At 33.6% G+C, this 22,690-nt stretch overlaps 1 protein-coding gene across 4 annotated transcripts in view; it reads left to right on the top strand.

The window, feature by feature from the left end:
* Window positions 1-22,690, top strand: part of Ser (protein serrate) — a 223,794-nt gene that overhangs the window by 117,119 nt on the left and 83,985 nt on the right. For all 4 annotated transcript variants that reach the window (XM_081972144.1, XM_081972145.1, XM_081972146.1 and 1 more), the window contains exon 3: window positions 17,975-18,029. In XM_081972144.1, coding sequence (XP_081828270.1) covers window positions 17,975-18,029 — 55 coding nt within the window. The remainder of the gene's footprint in view (window positions 1-17,974; window positions 18,030-22,690) is intronic.

A 22,690-nucleotide genomic window follows, 5' to 3' on the forward strand; every position in this document is an offset into this window, starting at 1 on the left:
CAACGATAATGTCCATTACGTCCACAATGATAACACGTAATGTTACTTTTAGCAGAGGAGTAAGGTAGTTCATCTAACTTCTTCACAATTAACTCCATAACAACTACGTCTTCTGATTGGCAGTGATTTTCCTCAAATATGTCGTCTTGCACACTATCCTTTTTGTGGGAGAGGTTCCTTGCAACTTCGAACTCTAGACTGTAAACTAAGACACCGTCAAGTTGTTAAAACGACCAAGGCCAGTTGTTCTGCGCCTCTGACACCATCAATTAAGGTTTGCACAGCAATCTGGTTCAGACCCTCTTCCAGAGCTTGTGGATATGCCAGTAGAGTTAGCCGTTCACCTTCAGTCCCAAATTCTTGTAGGGTTTCTGAGGGTCCTTGCAATCTACTTTTCAGTTTTGATGTTCAGTTCACCCATTAGCCATGTAGCAGCAACTTCAAACTGTCTTCTGTACAAATCTCACGGAGATTCCCCATCAATCTTTGGCACCTTCAGTGTCGCATTCGGTTGAGCTTTTTCCGGAGATATCTCGATTGGTTTTTTCAGTTCTTCGCGAATACTCATGATTTCCCTCCGTAAAGTTGCGATCTCTTCTCCAGATTGAGTCTCCATTTGATTAAATTTAATGCTAAATTTAGACTGTACGTTTTTGAATTCATGGCCCACCTTTTCCACTTTGTGATCCACTTTATTGTCTACCATCTCCAGTTGTTGACTGATATAGGATTGCAACTCTGTTCAATTTTTCTCCAAAGCTTGTTGTTCTTTCTATCTCCGTTCTTCTTCCTCTCGCTTTTCTCGCTGTCGTCGTTCCTCATCCTGCTGGTAGCGTTCCTCTTGTTTTCGTTTTTCTTTAGCGACTAAATAGTTCAATCTATCAACTCTAGTTGCCAGGTCTCTGAGGCCATGCTTAAATTGAGTTTGGTTGAGGCTGTGACCATACAGGTGAGAAAAGCCTGGTTTAAAGTACTGATACTGGCTTATAGTAATGCTTAGTCTCCATGTGCAGCATTCATTGCTGTTTTTCTTGACCAATCACAAACTACGAACAGTGATGTGATTTACGCCAATCCTGCATATGTAGACTCTGTACATGACTTATTTGCGTGTCAAATACACAGTTTAAACTGATGAAAAAATTAATTAAAAAAAAAACAATCAATTAATAATAAATATTAGGAAACTGATTGTTATTTCCTTGGTCGTTTTTGTATCAAACAACCATGCCAATCCGTGTTAATGGAACTTGAACCACATACAGGTTGTCACTAACAGCCTCCCACGCTGGTATTACTTTCAAGACTACCTGTGGTTACGAGTTAATCATTTCGCCTTGGTGTACCAGTTTCATTCTTTCCGATAACCCGACGTCTCGCAGCTATACATTCCATTTCAATATCATTGATGCATAAATTCCAACAAGTTTTATAAACCACCTGAGGTCTGAAGGGGCGGCAAAATCATCAATTAGCGGTTTTAAAAGTAACGTTTTGCCCGAAAAAAAAATTAGTACGTACATTTTATATACCTGAACCCCGAGGGCCACGTTTACACCTGTGCCGATGCTGATGTAAACGCATCTCCAGGGCCGACGACCGCGAATTATCATACGCAACCCGTCCTACCAGTTGTGGTGATTTTGCCACCAGACGGCGCTTGCTTACCATTCTTCTTCTTCATCTACCACTTTGGCGGGCTCGTATGGTCGCTCCCGGACACCTGGAGGGAATCTCGTGTTTGCCGACGGGAAGGTTTTCGGAGTTCTCAATGAACCGACTTGTGCAGGTGTCGTGTAGAATAAGAAATCGCCTTTAATGCAATTCGGACGTCGCGATGATGAATGAGGAGCTTTCAACGTGATGCTTTTAAAGTCACTTTGAATTAACAAGGCTGTTTTTTTTGAAATTGCAGAAGCATAAGTTGCTAGAAGAGTATCGGCTAATTAACGGTTGTTTCATTTAAAGTTTAATTTAATGACAATAATGAAAATATCATCAAATTTGCTGCAAAAGTTGTACTTTCAACACAAACTACATTCTCATCAAATAAGATGCAACCCTATAAGAATTTGAAGTGCGGCTACAAAGATCAACAACCTTAATAGCTCCATTTACTACGCATCCAAGAGAAAAAAACTAAAAAATGAGGAACAAGAAGAAATACGAGTAGCTGTAGCAAGAACAAATTAGACTTCCTCTAGCATTCATGACTGTGGCATATTATTCTTAAAATCAGACTGGTCTTCACAATGTTGTCTGTTCTGTATTGCAATATTATGCAATTTGCAGGAATGGCTCTTGTAAACTTCTAGATAGGCACCAAAATCTCCCTTTCCATATTTCAAATATTCGTTTTTTTTTTTCGATATTTTTTCTTACATTTACCTTGGCACACTCAGATAGATTTTCAATGTAATCTACAGATTCACAGAAATTAACATGATTCATCTTCAAAAAATCTTTCCAATATTTAAAAATAAGTAGTAGTAAACTGTCTGGTTTGCTCACGTTAAACTCATTCTCAATAGTAATATGTTAATTGCATGTAAAATTGCCGAAAATGACATTCTGAAGATTATTGCCCTAGAAACAGCTTGAATGAATTTTATAGTTATTTGACAAGAAGTTTTTTAGAGAATTAACCATTAAATGCATGAAATCTGTTTCTTTAGCAAGTCTAAATGCCAGATTCATTCTATATGCAGAGTCTATTCTATAATATAACCTTTTTTTAGTTTTAATTGTCAGATTTGATTAGATGTGTCCCCAATTTGTTAGTAGCTATATTTGAAAATAATGGTCATCAGCAAAATGCAATTTTCACTTAGGAGTGCAATTGCCGCTGTAATCAAGTGAAAATTGCATTGTAGTTTTAATGGATAAGGGATATAGTCCACTCACTTTTTAGGAATATATACAAGGTGTCCCATAACTAATGGTACTTACATACACTTCGACTTTTTTGCTTAAATTTAATTATCTACTCAGTTTTAAGCCAGCTTATAGAGGGCGCCATCTACAATAAATGATTTGCTTTAAAATCGCTCTCTAACTTTTTTCCGGTAAAGCAAAATGACAACAGACATCCGAGTATCTGTTATCCGATATTTTCTGTACAGAAAAGGTATATTTTAGTTGGTATTCCTAAGATTAACCGTTTTCGAGATATTCGCAATTAAAGTATTCGGTGCATGATTGCAATTTGTCATCTTTTTGGAGGATGGAACTTTAGCTCATTTCTCATTGCAAGTGAGAAATAACTTGAACAAAAATATTGCGAATCGTAGAATTGATTGGAGAAGCCAAATATCATTACCAGCACAAAGTTTGAATTTGAATCCTCCAGATTGACTCCAGACAAACTTGAAGCCTTTTGTGTATGAAGAAATGATAGATAACCGAGGCAGTTTGGAACAATAATGGGCAGTTATTTCAACTAAAATTTCACAAAGTCTTTTACTTGATTCAACTCTTTGGTTAACCGTTAAACTTACGTGTTTCAATTCAACCGGTTTGAATCACTGTCAACGTATAGTAAAACAAATTCTCAGTTTTTTTAACAAAGATGCGTCCACTTGGCGACATTAGCCATTATACTATCACAAAAGCGACTCGTATACATTCCCTATTGTTAACGAATAAAAAATTTACTACGACTACAATAGTAGTATTTTATAATGTTATTAAGAGCCAACAACCAATTGATATTTTCTATTGTCGACTGTACTTATTCACTTGTTGGTCATTTTTTTTTTTGTTGTCTGTGTTACGGTACTTTCAAAAAGTCTGGTCCTTTTCAGTAGTAAAGTAAACCGAAAAGGTATATTATGATCGAGATTGTTATCGATCGATTCCGGTCCAAAAACGAGCTTTATCGACAATCAAGTCTCTCACAAAAGGTGCTGCCACCCTGAATCGACAGTGATGAACGACGACACCGGCGACCACCAATAAAAATGTCGATCCTTCAGTTCGATGGAACCTGTCCGTTGTTGGTACTTTGCTAAAATGTTGTCCTATACCAGTCGCAGACCCATTGTTATCTCATGTCAGGACATGTGTTTTTTAATTATGGCATTCCATCAAGGCACTAGGAAAAATTTAATTTTTATACTTTATATTATATTGAAACCTGTCTTCGATTTTTCGCTTCATTAGTCAAATCGAACCAGTTAACCGATTACAATTTAATTTGGAACGAGCACACATTATCTGAGTTACATCTCAATTAGTCTTGATCCAATTAAATCCACTTTTGTAGCAGTCAGTTTCATGATGATCGAACCAGATATCGTCAACTGTCCCAAACATTATATCGATTAAAATGCATTATGCATAACGCTTTAAAGGGTTCTCAAAGCGCTGCCCATAAAAGCGAGAATGCCCAATACCGAATAATATTTGACTACTAGAAGTGAGAACTAGTCAAATATTAGTGTTCCAAGTCCCTACAGTTTTCGAGTGTTTGTAGAGGAAGTCGTAATTTATTTGTAAAAACAGTTATTGTTTTTCTTTTTGGTCTTTTACCTGTATCACTTAACCGACAATTACGGGACCCATTTGATGCTTTCTAGAGATTTAGAAACAATTTAAAAAAAAAAAGAATTTATTTTCTTTGATGTTAAAAACCAAAATTTAGTTGTCGTTAAAGTTAAGACAAATTCAAGTTCAACTCATTCAAATGTAAATAACTGGTTGGTTTGACTCACCCTGTATAAACTTTTTGGTGTCATTGGATAGATAATAAAATCGGTTTTCCTAAAACATCATTCAATTGGTTTTGGCTCTAAAAACCGTCAAAGCTTTGGCACTTTGAACAGTTACTTCAGGAAGTTAAGGCCAACTTACTCCTCAAATATCAGGCTCTTTTTGGGTCACTGTGTAGCCCTGAGTAGTAGTATACAGTCCCACCTGCATTTTCGGACTTTTGGCAGTTTGAACACAGTGACGCCTGCATGCAATTCCTCCAGGAAGCTTTGACCTCAAATATCTCGGAAACGAAACACTTTTTTTATAGCATTTTTTGGATCACTGTGTAGCACTGAGTTTTTGGTGCAACTAACGCGACTCATTCAAACATGAATCATCTACAATGACAAAGATCGAAAATTGTTGTTATCTGACCACTGATTTCCAATAACATTGTTTAAAGTGCTTATTTCACCCTAAAATGTAAGATTCTTTGATACAAATATGCCCTTTGCTGTTCATTGAATCCTTCTGGAGAAAAATAGAAAATTGACATAAAATGGCAATGCCCTAAACCGAAACCTGAAAACTGTGTCCCATAGAGGTACAAAACAACGAGACATACTTAAAAAGAAACAAAATCAGTGTGACTTTGGTTAAATGCATTTTATACCTTCATCCTTCATCAGTTGATTTTTGGCATTTGTAACATTTAGTTGTAAATAGCTCTGTAAGAAGGTTAAAAAAAAATAAAAAAAAAAAAATTGCGGCTAAGGACCTACAACCGTAGTTGACAGAAAGAAAAAGTTTCTAGTTTTGTCTGTCAAAAATTGTAATTCCAATTATTTCTAAAATAACTGTATTAGTTGTAATTTGTATTGCTTTTATTCCAAATACCAGAATTTCTGCTTGTCTGTCTATTTCCTCACTACTTTCCATTTGAAAAACTGCAGCCAATGTTGCCAGATTTATCTAGAAAATGGTATATCTACCGTTTTGGTCGTTCTTTTACTGTTTTTTTTTTTTGTATATAATCTACTGTTTTTAATTACATTGTCATTATGTTAGTTGTGAAACTTTTTATATACATTTTCAGTTTATTGAATTGAAAATTTAATGAAGATTCTAAAAATGCGCTTAAAACAGTCATTTTCTTACTCCAAATTATCCTCTGAAACCACGTGATGTTTAATGTCAAAATTTTACCAGACTTTGCAAGAATTACATTTTAACACAGTTTGCGAAACAAGACGATTTTTGAAATTTATGATAGTTATTTTGACATTTGTCACGTGACCGTCCAGCTAAATAGTATTCTAAAATCACGTGACAACTGTCACTAACGTCAAAACTATCAAACTATGCTCTAAAATTGCAAAAATCAGAGTTTAAAAACGGTTTTTGATAGTATTTAATATAAAGCGTGTTTATGAGATTTATGACAGTTATTTTGACAATTGTCACGTGACCTTATAGCTAAATAGTGTTCTACAATCACGTGACAACTGTCACTAACGTCAAAACTATCAAACTATGCTCTAAAGTTGTAAAAATCAGGGTTTAGAAACGTTTTCTTGTAGTATTTGATAATAAAACGTGTTTTTGAGATTTATGACAGTTATTTTGACAATTGTCACGTGACCGTCTAGCATAATAGTGTTTTATCAATTACGTAACAACTGTCACTAACGTCAAAACTGCCAAACTGTGCTCTAAAGTTGTAAAAATCAGGGTTTAGAAACGTTTTCTTGTAGTATTTGATAATAAAACGTGTTTTTGAGATTTATGACAGTTATTTTGACAAGTGTCACGTGACCGTCTAGCTAAATAGTGTTCTACAATCACGTGACAACTGTCACTAACTTAAAAACTGTCAAACTATGATCTAAAGTTGCAAAAATCAGTGTTTAGAAACGTTTTATTGCAGTATTTGATAATAAAACGTGTTTATGAGATTTATGACAGTTATTTTGACAATTGACACGTGACCGTCTAGCTAAATAGTGTTCTACAATCACGTGACAACTGTCACTAACGTCAAAACTGCCAAACTGTGCTCTAAAGTTGCAAAAATTAGTGTTTAAATACGGTTTTTTGTAGTATTTGATAAAAAGAGTGTTTTTAAGATTTATGACAGTTATTTTGACAATTATCACGTGACCATCTAGCTAAATAGTGTCTTATCAATCACGTGACAACTGTCACTAGCATCAAAACTGTCAAACTATGCTCTAAAGTTGCAAAAATCAGGGTTTAGAAACGTTTTTTTGTAATATTTGATAATAAAACGTGTTTTTGAGATTTATGACACTTATTTTGACAATTGTTACGTGACTGTCTAGCAAAATAATGTTCTACAATCACGTGACAAACGTCACTAACGTCAAAACTGTCAAACTAAGCTCTAAACTTGCAAAAATCAGGGTTTAGAAACGTTTTCTTGCAGTATTTGATATAGAGCGCGTTTTTGAGATTTATGACAATTATTTTGACAATTGTCACGTGACCGTCTAGCTAAGTAGTGTTCTACAATCACGTGACATCTGTCACTAACGTCAAAACTGTCAAACTGTGCTGTAAAGATGAAAAAAATCAGGATTTAAAAACGTTTTTTTGTAGTATTTGTTAATAAAACGTGTTTTTAAAATTTATGACATTTATTTTGACAATTGTCACGTTACCGTCTAGCTAAATAGTGTTTTACAATCACGTGACAACTGTCACTAACGTCAAAACTGCCAGACTGTGCTCTAAAGTTGCAAAAATCAGGGTTTAAAAACGTTTTTTTGTAGTATTTGATAATAAAACGTGTTTTTGAGATTTATGACAATTCTCACGTGACTGTCTAGCTAAGTAGTGTTCTACAATCACGTGACAACTATCGCTAACGTCAAAACTATCAAACTGTGCTCTAAAGTTGCAAAAATCAAGGTTTAGAAACGTTTTCTTTTAGTATTCGATATAAAGAGTGTTTTTGAGATTTATGATTTTGATAATGGTCACGTGACTGTTTAGCTAAATTATTATTAATAACAAACTAACAATTATTAATAAAAAAAATTAAAATCTGTATTTTTGAAGTACGGTTTTTATATTATTTATAGCAATGATTATAATTTTTGACAACTATTAAATGACTGAATTTATTTTGATGATACCGTTATCTACCGTTTTTTGACTGATTATTCTACCGTCATTAAATAGTTTGGCAACATTGATTACAGCACAGTGGGTATAGTTTGTGATTGGTCGAAAAGAGCAGCATTCACCTTCTTTTTCTTGACCAATCCCAAACCGTGATTTAAGCAAATACAATATTTTTTATAAAATCTACGACCTTCAAATCAATTGAACTTCCGTAGGTCCAATCTAATAATCCATTAACCCGCCCATTAAATTGTCCGGAATATGTTTTAGCATCCTTAATTTAATACATTAAGTACCAGTTAAACTCCAATATCATAAACGGAGATCAAACGGTTCCAAGATGACTTGGTGGTTCTCGTTTCATTCTAATATGGCGTGGTAAATGTAGTAATTTTGACAAGGTCCGCCTGCTGCTTTTAAATTTTTTTTCTTCTGGGTCGAGTCGGTTATTTAACATCTTAAATGTTTTTTTTTTCCACAAGTAGAACAAGGTGGTACCAGCCCGAAATTCAGTAATATTACTTTAGCATGACGCACTGCCTTTGACTAATTACAACGAACGTTAATTTCTTCTTCGCTGTTGGATCCATTTAAGCTTTCGGGCGATAACTGTGCAGATTCCTTGTTATAGACACGTCCCAGCAATATGTTGCAACTTGTTTAGACATGATAGACCCTAAAAAAAATTATTTCCATATTCGGGCGCTTTACAACTGACCATTCACCTGGTTTAAGTGACCATTAACGTATTAAACGCGCATTTATACTCGCTAGATAAGATCGATATAGTTTTAATCGGTTGGAAGTGAACACTGTCAGGTAACAAGCATTAACAAGTATTACAGCTGGTTTTTCCCATGGATAATTAAATATGAAACGTACGAGCCTTACCATTAGGTTGGTATGTTTTGGTTTGATGGTTGGCTGTTGCATTATGGAACACCATAAGAGCGAAAGCGTTTACCGACCGTAAAACGTTTTATTTTATATCGTTTATCATATAAAATGGGAAGTTTGTTTTAATTACTTCTCGCTGTTTATTAACGCAATTTGCGTGTACTGTTCGTAACAGTATACAATATTGTATAACATTTTTTTTTCTTTTTTGGTTAGTCAATTCTTTTCGTTCGTTTTTGCCTCTAGGAGCAACAACAAACAAGACACTTAAACACAAATTTTTACTTATACAGGGCTGAAGTTGTATGTTTTTAAATGAAACATGCACCCTGTATTTTACTGCGTTTTTTAATTTGATACAAATAACAAGTAACGTGTTTGTAAAAATGGCAACCAGAAATCGAAATTTTCCTGGTTTTTCAGAAGCTATTGGATGATGCCATGTATTTTTCAAAGTTAATTTTTGTATATTATCCTGTATATTATATTATTTTATCTTGGTTTCTGCTATACAGGATGTTGAAATTTAAGATTGCATGTAGTTTTTCGATTCCAACAGCTTTTTTGCGTGAAGCAGATACCATCAAATTTAACCCCATGAAGGTACAAAACAACGAATCATTCTTTCAAAGTTTGACTTTGGTTGAATGAATTTTATACCACCATCAGAAAATGTTTGGCATTTGGTTGTGTGTTCCTGAGTTATTTTAGTCTATTTTTCAATATCATCTGTCAAAATCTTCTCCATAAAGCTGTAAAACCACCACACACTCTTAAAATCCAGTAAAATGTTGTGACATTTCGCTGTCAGTTACAGTTATGTCCTAAACCTCAAAACTGTCAAATCCATTTAGGTACAAAACCACCAATCATTCTTGAAAAGAAACCCAATTAGTGTGACTTTGGTTAAATGCATTTTATACTTTCATCAGATCCTTTTTGGAATTTATAACATTTGGTATATTCCTTCATTATTTGTAAAATACATATTTTTATTGAAAAATATGGAGTTCTGTATAAAAAAAAATATATTATGAATCACTCTGTATAGTCAAAACAATTTTAAACTATATGCATCCTAAAACTGCCAAAAATGGTTGTATTTATTTATTTTTGTATTTTTTGAAACAAATGAGATAATAAAATTTACTCTGTCGTGACTGACACGCTGTACAGGGTGCTGCATTTTCGATGGTTTTACGGGGTACAGAGAAAACGGTAATAGATAGAAAAAAAGTAGCATTCGTGTCCCGATCTCTTTTTCCGAGCTGAGATGACTGGCGAAGAGTGGGCTGCGCAAACTTCTTTTGTTTCAAAGATACGGGGGGTTTTTGAAAATTGGTCATTTTGGAACATCCTCTGTATTTCATTTGCTATTAAAGTTATCAAAAAAGGAAAAACGGTTTCCGGTAGAAGTTTTGACGTAGAATCCAAGGGCGTAGTCAGTTTTTTTCTATTACGTTTAGTTTCTGACATATGACACTAAGTTATATTTTTTTAAATGGAACACCCTATATATTTTTAGTTCATTTAATTCTGTTTATTTTTACCTTTTCAACGGTGTATTACAACATATAAGTTTGTAGAGGTTAATCTTGTTATTTTAAAAAAAGGACCTTTGCTAAGCTAAAAAAAGGCCAATATCTAAAATACCAAACAAAATCGGAAATCATATAAGCTAACACATCAGAAAATTAAATATTTTTAATAAATCTTATTAAAAATCTAAGTTACAAACAGTTCTATCGTCACTTTAATAAGAAAAGTGGCCATTTCTATTTTCTTCTATTTTTAAGGTAGAAGTTAAAAAAACTGTTTATAAACGACATGTAACATGTTAATATGAATATAGCCAAATTTGGTTTCGACTGTGGGTATTTTTATACATATTATTTAGCACTTTTTTATTAAGAAAACGCTTTTTTTCTAATTACGAAGATTAACGTTTACAAACTTATATGTTTTAATACACTGTTGAAATAGTAAAAATCAACAGAATTAAATGACCTAAAAATATATAGGGTGTTCCATTAAAAAAAATATAACTTAGTGTCATATGTCAGAAACTAAACGTAATAGAAAAAAACTGACTACGCCATTGGATTCTACGTCAAAACTTCTACCGGAAACCGTTTTTCCTTTTTTGATAACTTTAATAGCAAATGAAATACAGAGGAGGTTCCAAAATGACCAATTTTCAAAAAACCCCCGTATCTTTGAAACAAAAGAAGTTTGCGCAGCCCACTCTTCGCCAGTCATCTCAGCTCAGAAAATGAGATCGAAACACGTATGCTACTTTTTTTCTATCTATTACCGTTTTCTCTGTACCCCGTAAAACCATCGAAAATGCAGCACCCTGTACAGGGTGAATTAATGATAAAATACAGTTTATTATCTCATTTATTTGGAGAAATACAAAAAATTTAGAGAATACTGAGATACATAGTTAAAAATTACTTTTGGATATACAAGGTGGTTCATAAAGGCGTGGAAGATAAAATATCAGTTTTTTTAAATGGAATGGAATGTCCTTTGAAATCACCTTTCTTTCTAAAGGTAGGATACTCATATTTGGTGCGAATATTCTACACTGTAGAATCTACAGGGATGACAAAAAAGATGTATCCAAATAAACTTGCGTTACATGCTACAAGGCGATCAATTTTTTTTATACAGGGTGATTCCAAAGTTGGGGCTTTCCTTTCACTTACGAATAGGGCTTTAAAAAATAAGTTTTTTTTTCCTTTGACGGTTTTTCGAAATATGAACAATAACGAAGATACAGGGTGTCAAAGTTTTACTGAAAAAAAACAAAATAAAAAATAACTTAAATTTAATTTTAACTAACTACAGGTTATTCCTTATCAACAGACATAAACAAAAACAAAAGATTTCAGCCGCATTTGAACTAATTTTTAATAATTTGACATTTTAAATTAAAACAGCATTTAATTTTAGGCACGCATTAAGACGGTTTTTATTTTTTTACTGGGAAATGGTGCGTCGTAGCAAAAAATAATAAAAGGGGTTTTATTTTTAGAATTGAACAAGGAATTCAATAATAAATTTTATTTTGAAAAAAACCAGTAGGGTAATTTTTTTAAGTGGTTTGGCCAAAATCATTAAATTATTATTTTATCTTCGTTATTGTTCATATTTCGAAAAAGCGTCAAAGGAAAATAAACCTTATTTTTTGAAGCCCTATTCGCATATGAAAGGAAAGCACCAACTTTGGAATCACCCTGTATATTGATTTACTAGAATCATTTTTATATACGCTTTTGGCATTAATAACAATAAGTAATAATAATTTGTCAACTAATTTACTTATTTTACATGTCAAAGTTTGGCAACGCCTGCATATTTGTTGTTGTAAGCGATTTAGTTATAAAACTTAATTTAGTTAAGATAACAAAAACGAAAGTAAAAATTAAAAAAGTATAAAACTAAGACTATTAATATTAGTTAGTTAAAGATGAAGTATTTCATAAAAATTATCAGAAAAAAAAATGTACAGGGTGTTTCATTTAAAAAGTCGAATTTCCCAAGTTGAATTAGTCAAAATGTTTTAAAAAAATTGAGCACCCTGTAGCATCTAATACTACTCTCTAATTGGTCGTCTATGTAGAACGTTCTCACCAAATATGAGTATTCTACCTTTACAAACAATGGCAAATAGACAATTGTCCATCATAGCAAAAACTAATATTTTGCTTAAAAAAATTGAAATATTGGAAAAACTATTAGGTATATGACATTATTAACAAAAAAGTTTCATAAAGAATCTAAATATCTCTTCATGAACCACCCTGTATATCCATCTCAATATTCTCTAAAACTTTGTATTTCTGAACTTTACACTAAAGTTGACTCACCCTGTACAGTTATTTAACTGGTAATGGACGTCGTTACACCAAAATTCTTCATTTAATCTTGCGCACTTAATGGTTCGGAACCAACTGTAGAATCATAACCAGAACCATCAAGAAATCAAAATTAATGTGCGAATCAAATTTCGTTGATTCGTTTGGTTCGAGTGTATTTTCGAAATTTTCGCATTAAGCCGTTAAATTGTGATAATTCCGAAGCAATCAATCAACATTTCTTTTTTGCCCACATCAGCGATAAAACAACGAAGCGGCATTTTCTCGGTACTAAAATGTGATATACGTGAAGACATTGCAAAAAAAATAGTGAGATGTCCAAGACTCACGTATCAAGTTCGACGGAAAAAGTCGGACGAGAAAACATGCGTTTTAGACCAGGATGGGGAGTAATTTGCTTTAAAAGGCACGAGTTTTTATGAACGGGAAGTAAATAAGACGTCTTGAAGACGAGAGGGCAAAAATTGTTGCCAAAGGCCATTTAGGAACCGTTACGGATAGGTCAAAACCGTGATTAATCGCTTAGGTAATTACACAGTCAAATTATGAAGCAATTAATACTAAAACCAAACAGGTTCCTGTTTCACAACTACCAGTTGTTTTTTTTTTAAGGCCCGCTTCATTGTACCAAATTCAGAGTAGCGAGACACATTTGTGAATTGTCAGTCATTTTAGTTTACCGTTTTAAACGGCCGGAACCGTTTCAAATTGGACCAATTTGTGTTTCTCTCGAACTTACGTTTTTGCTTTTCATGTAGTTATATGGCAAACGGGTGGTCAGTCTATTTGTTTTATAAATCCATCTCGTAGATTCGAAGCGAATCCCACAAACGCGGTACCACGCATCTATCGATCAATGGAACCATAAATCATATTCGCTGCGTGAATGCGGCGCAGAAAAATCCGAAAGTAACGTTGTTTGATGGTACAACCGATCTGTCCGGTTTCATTTTTCTGATTGATGATCAATTGACAAGAAGCGAGAGTCAATTATTTTCAGTTAGACGATGGTCGGTAGCTTCCTCCTAAGGTATCTGGTATCATTAGCATGGATTTATTAAGCAATGGTACATCCTCTCCAGCTGATTATGATACTCTAGTATCATTTTTTATACACCTGGTCAGTTAATGTTCCAACTTGTATAAACAATATGTTCATTTGCTTGCTGTACACAATTTCTCACTATTCTCTTAGGTTGTTCTTCAACTTAAACCCTAAACAATGTCAAAGTGAAGACAGAATTCTTATTTGGTGCCAAATTTAATTAGATGTTGGAAATGCAGCCAAACTCACTAACCAAAACTGACCGAACCAGAATTTGGTTTGAAATTTTGCCAAACTGACAAATTCCACCAATTTTCTTGGAAAGATGTTGAAAATGCCTCCAAACTCACCAACCTTAACTAGCCAAAACAAAATTTGGTTTGAAATTTTGCCAAACTAACAAATTTCACCGATTTGCTGCGAAAGAAGTTTGAAATGCAGCCAAATTCACTAACCAAACTGGCCGAACCAGAATTTGGTTAGAAATTTTGGCAAACTGACAAATTCCAACAATTTACTTGGAAAGATGTTGAAAATGTCGCCAAACTCACCAACCCGAGCTCGCCAAACCAGAATTTGGTTTGAAATGTTGGCAAACTAACAAATCCACTAATTTGCTTTGTAAGATGTTGGAAATGCAGCCAAACTCACTAACCAAAACTGGCCGAACCAGAATTTGGTTTGAAATTTTGCCAAACTAACAAATTCCACTAATTTGCTTGGAAAGATGTTGAAAATGTCGCCAAACTCACCAACCAGAGCTCGCCAAACCAGAATTTGGTTTCAAATGTTGGCAAACTGACAAATTCCACCAATTTTCTTGGAAAGATGTTGAAAATGCCCCCAAACTCACCAACCTAAATTGGCCAAACCAAAATTTGGTTTGAAATTTTGCCAAACTAACAAATTTCACCGATTTGCTGCAAAAGAAGTTGGAAATGCAGCCAAATTCACTAACCAAAACTGGCCGAACCAGAATTTTGTTTGAAATTTTGCCAAACTAACAAATTCCACTAATTTGCTTTGTAAGATGTTGGAAATGCAGCCAAACTCACTAACCAAAACTGGCCGAACCAGAATTTGGTTTGAAATTTTGCCAAACTAACAAATTTCACCGATTTTCTGCGAAAGAAGTTGGAAATGCAGCCAAATTCACTAACTAAAACTGGCCGAACCAGAATTTGGGTAGAAATTTTGGCAAACTGACAAATTCCACCAATTTTCTTGGAAAGATGTTGAAAATGCCTCCAAACTCACCAACCTTAACTGGCCAAACCAGAATTTGATTTGAAATTTTGCCAAACTAACAAATTTCACCGATTTGCTGCGAAAGAAGTTGGAAATGCAGCCAAATTCACTAACTAAAACTGGCCGAACCAGAATTTGGTTAGAAATTTTGGCAAACTGACAAATTCCAACAATTTGCTTGGAAAGATGTTGAAAATGCCCCCAAACTCACCAACCTAAATTGGCCAAACCAGAATTTGGTTTGAAATTTTGCCAAACTAACAAATTTCACCGATTTGCTGCGAAAGAAGTTGGAAATGCAGCCAAATTCACTACAAAACTGGCCGAACCAGAATTTTGTTTGAAATTTTGCCAAACTAACAAATTCCACTAATTTGCTTTGTAAGATGTTGGAAATGCAGCCAAACTCACTAACCAAAACTGGCCGAACCAGAATTTGGTTTGAAATTTTGCCAAACTAACAAATTTCACCGATTTGCTGCGAAAGAAGTTGGAAATGCAGCCAAATTCACTAACTAAAACTGGCCGAACCAGAATTTGGTTAGAAATTTTGGCAAACTGACAAATTCCAACAATTTGCTTGGAAAGATGTTGAAAATGCCCCCAAACTCACCAACCTAAATTGGCCAAACCAGAATTTGGTTTGAAATTTTGCCAAACTAACAAATTTCACCGATTTTCTGCGAAAGAAGTTGGAAATGCAGCCAATCTCACTAACCAAAACTGGCCGAACCAGAATTTGGTTTGAAATTTTGGCAAACTGACAAATTCCACCAATTTTCTTGGAAAGATGTTGAAAATGCCTCCAAACTCACCAACCTAAACTGGCCAAACCAGAACTTGGTTTGAAATTTTGCAAATGCATGCCAGCCAAGAACAAAAACTGGAGGTAATGCTAGCTAAGAGCGTAAGCTAGATGACATAAAAGGCCCACTAAAGGACCAGTTTGAACAGCAAGAGCAAAAGTTAGATTTTGTGATCATCGAAATGAAGAGTAAGATGGAACACAGGATGGAAACCTTTGAGGGAAAAGTTACTCACACCATTGAAGAAATGACGAGGTGAATAGGCAGAGTGGAAGAAACTGTTCAGAAACTACAAGAGGGAGTTGACAAACTGCAAGAAAAGTCCAAGCCAATCTTAGTACCCAGTATTAATGCCTGCTCAAACATTAAACCTCCAGTAAGAGAACAAGAAACTGTTTGAAGCTGCTTCTTTATCACTTAGAGAAGAAGCTCTGGAGGCTTTGCAGACTCTAGATGACTTGATCCAGCACATAGAAATGAGATTTGTAAACGAGCACCTGGAGCAAGTTTACGAGGCACAGTTGTCGAGCAGAAGCCAGAGAAGTCAAGAAACTTGTACTTGTTTGGTTTATCTGGCTTTCAGAACTGCCTCTCGAGACATTAGGGAGAAAATGGCAGTTGTAAGGGGCCTGAAAGATCGTGACACTGAGCAAGCTTTAAGACTAGCCAGATGCCAAACCTTGCACGATGCCTTTGCCTACGCCTTGGAGTTTGAGGCGGTAAAACAAGTGTCACGAGAATATGCGCCAAATAAGAACCTATACACCCAAGTACGGGAACCGTTATGATAATCCAGACCACTTGATCACCCAGTCCGAGATGAACCGGCAACTGGAGACCTTGCAAAAGGAGTTAATAGAAATATGGAGTAAACTAAACAGAGAGAAGGCCAAACTATCAAAATTACCAAAGGAAGTCATCTGCACGACTTCTTGGAGCTGCAGTGAAGAAGGACAGGATAAGCAACATCAGTGCTCCAAACCAAAAGGAATAGTGAATCATCAGAAGCAAAAGCTGACTGAAAATCAGCTTAGTAGTGAATGACAAGGTTTGCGGAAGGAAATGTCAAATGGTTATCGACACTGGAACTTGATTCACCATATCAAGACCAGACATAGTGAAGCATTGCAGTACCGGAACAAAGTTTATATTGGAAACAGCCGGAGGTGATACAATACCTGTATTGGGAATCCATGAAGCTAAAATCAAGTTTTGGCAGCATGAATTCAATCATTTGGTTCTCGTAGCCAACATAACCGCTGACGTACTAATGGGATCTTATGAAGCAGCATAAATTCTATTTGGATTTGGAAAATAGCGCAATATTTCAGCTTGCTGCTTTTTCTTGACCAATCACAAACTCTAACTTGAACAAATACTCACCTTTTGAAAAATTCAGTCTTTCCTTATTAATACTCTACCAGTTTATTGACAATCATTAAACTGTCCACATTTTGCGCTACTGATTAACCAAATCTGATCTAGATACGTTGAGTATCATGAGCGGTTCCTGTCTCCTGACTTAATCCAATAATCCAATCAAATCGAATGAACTGAACTGGGCCCAAATATGACTGGCCGTCCGTAGATCAATTCTGATTTCGAAAGCGGATTAAATAAAAGGGGGACCTTTTTAAACAGATTATAAGTTTAGCGTAAGTAAATACGTATTTAGGAAGCCTTAGGTAAAGTCTCGTCTGAATAATGTCCGAGTTGCATCACCCATCATATAACTCTTGGACTTATTCAATTATGTGTTAACTAAAATGTGTCAATTTCGCTTCATAAATAGGGTAAACCCACCTTAAATCCAACAATCGTGTTGGTTCGACCTCATCAGTGACAGTAACATACTTTCGAATATGCACACAGATAAAGACAATCGAAGCGTGAGTTAGTAAAGACATTTCCTGTGATGACACTGAGTAGGAAGAAGATAGATTATGAAATATCTGTCTATCGGAATTTCAGTGGGTCGATAATATGCCTTAAATAATAATCTATTTAACAGTGGCGTACTAAATAGTTTGTTCCCTTACTCAAAAATCTGACAGAAAAAGTAACTTGGTTACTACTTAGAAAGTAAACTACGCCTATGCAGTTTATCTTTTCCTAGTCGTGGACATATTGAAAGAGATTGATCGCCCTACGATGAGAAAAATACCAATTTCTTGTCGGCGGTTTGTTTTTAATCTTTTAGGTCCAGCCGAAGTAAATGGAATTATCTAATCCTGTTTTTTTTTTCTTTCTTTCAGAGATCCTTTACGCTTATTCTTCAGGCTGTGGATCTTAACAATTTTTCCGTACCAGGTAAGTTGTTATATGTATAATAAATAAAATCATTAAAATTTAGAGTGGATCTTATATGTGTCTCATTCAAAAATGCGGTTGATGATGGTTCCGCAAAGACAAAACGTCGGAATTAAAAACTGTTGACACTTTAAAAGTTGTTGTAGAGAAGTGTTGATCTACGTTCAATATTAACGTCACAAAAAAAGAAAAAAGTAATATTTCAAAATCCGAAAAAAAGCAACTTTTCCCTTATCTAAACAAATCTAAATCTCTAACCGTTTTTAAGATCCCCATAGACAATCTCCTTATCCTGGACACGGTATATAGGGTGTCTGAAGGTGGAAGGATTTCGGAAAAATAAATTTTATTAGTTCAAGTCAATCTTTCTAAAAAAAATGCTAATCTTAATAGAACGTCCTGTTTATTTTTAACATTTTTTGAACCCCCATAAGTTTGTTCAAAATTCTCTTTACAATTCTGACATTTTAATTAAATTTTTCGTTATTTACACACGATGATGCTAAGAGTATACAGTGTGTGTGAGATGTGGTAAAAAAATAAAAATTGTACTCTATTTTTCTAAAAGAATTTTCTAATTTGAACACCTTGCGTATTTTTAGATTTCTTGGAAACCCCTAATTTCATGGTAAATTGTAAAACGCATAAAAATTGACTTAACGGTCATGAAACTAGATAGTCTGGTCAATTTTCATGATAAATTGATCTAAAAATACAAATTCCTGAAAAATTACCTTTAAAAGTCAAAATTCAGCAATGGAAAACGATTTTTGAGTTTGGAAGTCAATTCACAAATGCAGAGGAAAGTTAAAACTCGTAAGAATTTACTTAGCAGGTCATGAAACTGGATAATCTGGTCAATTTTCATGATAAATTGATCTAAAAATGCAATTTCCTGAAAAATGACCTTTGAAAGTCAAAATTCTACCATGCAAAACGATTTTTGAGTTTGGAAGTCAATTCACAAATGCAGAGGAAAGTTAAAACTCGTAAGAATTTACTTAGCAGGTCATGAAACTAGATCATCTGGTCAATTTTCATGATAAATTGATCTAAAAATGCAATTTCCTGAAAAATGACCTTTAAAAGTCAAAATTCAGCAATGCAAAACGATTTTTGAGTTTGGAAGTCAATTCACAAATGCAGAAGAAAGTTAAAACTCATAAAAAATTTACTTAACGGTCATGAAACTGGATTGTCTGGTCAATTTTCATGATAAATTGATCTAAAAATGCAAATTCCTAAAAAATGACCTTTGAAAGTCAAAATTCTACCATGCAAAACGATTTTTGAGTTTGGAAGTCAATTCACAAATGCAGAGGAAAGTTAAAACTCGTAAGAATTTACTTAGCAGGTCATGAAACTAGATCATCTGGTCAATTTTCATGATAAATTGATCTAAAAATGCAATTTCCTGAAAAATGACCTTTAAAAGTCAAAATTCAGCAATGCAAAATGATTTTTGAGTTTGGAAGTCAATTCACAAATCCACAGGAAAGTTAAAACTCTAAAAATTTGACTTAACGGTCATGAAACTGGATTGTCTTGTCAATTTTCACTATAAATTGACCTAAAAATCCCAAATTCTTGAAAATTTACTTTCTCAAGTCAAATCTCAACCATGCAAGTCAGTTTTTGAATTTGAAAGTTAAGTTACAAATGCAAAGAAAAAATGTTAACATCTTTTTTTAACAATTCTGACATTTTATATAGAGTTTTCTTTATTTACAAAAGACGATATTAAAACACCCTGTATTTTTTCATTTTTGGAATTCCCTGTGTGTGAAATGACAGTTTGTTTAAAAATAGACCTAATAGTCTCAGACATGCAATTTTTGAATTTGGAAGTGAGATTACAATTGGAGAGAAAAACTCATGAAAATTGACTTAACGGTCCTGAAATTTGATTGTTTAGTCAATTTTTGTCATACATTAACCTGAAAATGCAAATTCCTGAAAACTGACTTGATAGTCAAAAATCTCAAACGTGCAAGTCAATTTTTGAATTTGGAAGTTAAATTACAAATGCAAAAAAACAAGTTTAATGTTCGTATGATAAGTTGCCCTAAAAAATGCAAATTAATGTAAATTTACCTAGTAGTCAAATTTTAACTATGCCAGCCAATTTTTGAATTTGGAAGTCAATTTACAAGTGCATAAGGAAACCAAAACGTCTAAAAATTGACCTAACGGTCAAAAAAATCAGATTGTCTAGTCAATTTTACATGAAAATTCGTAAAAATTGACTTCAGAGTCAAATCTCAACCATGCAAGTAAATTTTTGAATTTGGAAGTTAAGTTACAAATACAAAAATAAATTTTTTAACATTCTCTTAACAATTCTGACATTTTAGATGAAGTTTTCTTTATTTACACACGAAATAAATTGCTATTGCACTCTTTTGTATTGTATAAGTATAAAAAATTGATATCAAAACCATTGAACCAATTGTTTGACGATAATCTTTCGAACAGAATTTTTGAATAATATGCATATAAATTAATCAAAAAATTGTAAAAGTATTATTTTTCACACAAAATAAAATAAATCTACTTGAAGCATAAAACTGTATATACAATCAAGGTGACCACTTTCTCAAACACTCACGAGTAATGAAAGACATATTTTAAGAATGTCTCACAACTGCATACAATTAATAGAAACTGTAAAAAATGACTGCATGTGCCACTGGAATTATTCAAATTGAACAAACTTGAATTAAAAATCAATCGTCAAGGCTGTTAAAGACATTAATCATCCGGAGAAGTTGGACACGCAATTATCGTTGGTAATTTGACACCGGAGAACAATAATTCACACAAGCCCGTCAATAAAAGGCGAGATAATTATTCAAGAAACAAAAAGTAAGCTAAACAAAAACAAAACTACTGTATTTACCACTCGAATAGGTTAATGGGATGCAGCACAGTGGCGTAAAAGCACCACTCAAATTATGCTCAAGAAAGTGCAAGGTGTGTAGGACGAAAACGTTTCCCCGTTGAGTCAACACTCGTAAACGATTTTAAAATCGGATAAAATACTCTCTGAGTACTTATTAATGAATGTACAAACGCCCACGATTCGTGATTTGCAAATCTAACACAACAGCCGCACTGTGTACACACTACAAAACCGTTTAGTACCACTCGAAGGTAATTTTATTTAAATGCTTTGCGCATTTTGCAAATTCCTTTGCTTGGTTGCACTTTGTTGTCCATTGTATTATGTATTGGTATGTGGATTGCTCTATTGTGCTAATACAGCTCAAACAAGTCTAAACTTAAATGAACAAAGTTGCTTCACGCTAATACTTTCGAGTTTCTTGTCTAATCGACTGTTGATATCAAAGAGATATTTATATAGAGAACTTGTTTCAATAACTGTTTTACTAAAAATACTATTATTTTTCTAAGTATTTACTAGCAAATGTAAGATTTTGATTTTTGAGATATTTTGAAAAAAGTGTATTTTTTTGAGTTTTGACAGAAATGACAGTTTTCTTAATTTCCTTGCTCAATTTGGAGAATCTTGTAAAATTTTTATTCTGTTTTCGAGATAACCGGGTTATTAGGTTTAAAGACCCAAAAAAAAGAAAGAGGATTTAAATCAGGTTATTTTTTAACTAAATTTTACTTGCTTTCAATTTTTTAGGTAATAATGTTAAACTGAACAAACAGGACAAGTGAAAATCCAAATTTGTACTGAATAGTCTCAAGACAAAGATTGTTGCGCATAAAACTCATTTGCACTACTAAACGAAGTCAAAAAGTTGACTTTTATGGCCAGGTATGACTTTGCTAAGACAAAATAGAGTCCAAAAGTCTATTTTCAGGACTTTAATTGATATACAACTCAATTTTCTGGACTAAAACAAGTCTAGAATTCAGTTAAGTTAAGATGGACTAATTAATTTCTTAAAGCTAGTTTTAATGGTTAACATCGTAGCATTTAGTGCCAAAATATTTACCTTCTTTACGAAAAAGTCTGAAACGACGTTGACTATTATAAATTCCTAGTCTTAAATTCTTTGTTTCACATTTTTTTTGGAATTTCTTAGAAATGCTGCAATTTTTTGAACCGATCAGTGTAGAAATCAAATTTAATAGTGAAGAAGGTTGAAGTGACATTTTTAAGACTACGGACAGTATACAAACTGGCTTTCAGGCCTGATAAGTCAAAAACTTTGTGAAAATAGTCTTGAAACTAGCAAACAGCCTTAAAGAACTGTAAACCGTCTAGATGTTTAAAAAATGCTCCAATTTTTAGCACTGACGTGTCTAAAAGTCAATTTAATAGTGATAAAGCTTGAAATGACATTTTTAAGCCTATGGACAGTGTACAAACTGGCTTTCAGTATTGATAAGTCAAAAACTTAGTGAAGATAGTCTTGATAGTCGATTTTCCAAGCTGAAAGCAGTTTTAAAGCCCTAAAATAAGTCCAGAGTTGTAAAAAAATACTAAGCAAAGTAAAAAAAACTTAAAAAGTTAGTCTTCAATTGAATTTTTATGAATCTAATGTCAATATCCTGTATTTAAGACTATTTTCAAGACTAAAATATTGAAATTTGTCTTCAAATCATGAAAACTTACTTGAAATGCAAATTTTAAGCTTTTGATGTCACTTTTTGGTGTCCAAGTCAATTTTCAAGGTTTAAATGTG

This window comes from Ips typographus, linkage group LG2 (assembly GCF_016097725.1).
Source record: "Ips typographus isolate SLU linkage group LG2, UJ_Ityp_2.0, whole genome shotgun sequence".
Taxonomy (NCBI): domain Eukaryota; kingdom Metazoa; phylum Arthropoda; class Insecta; order Coleoptera; family Curculionidae; genus Ips; species Ips typographus.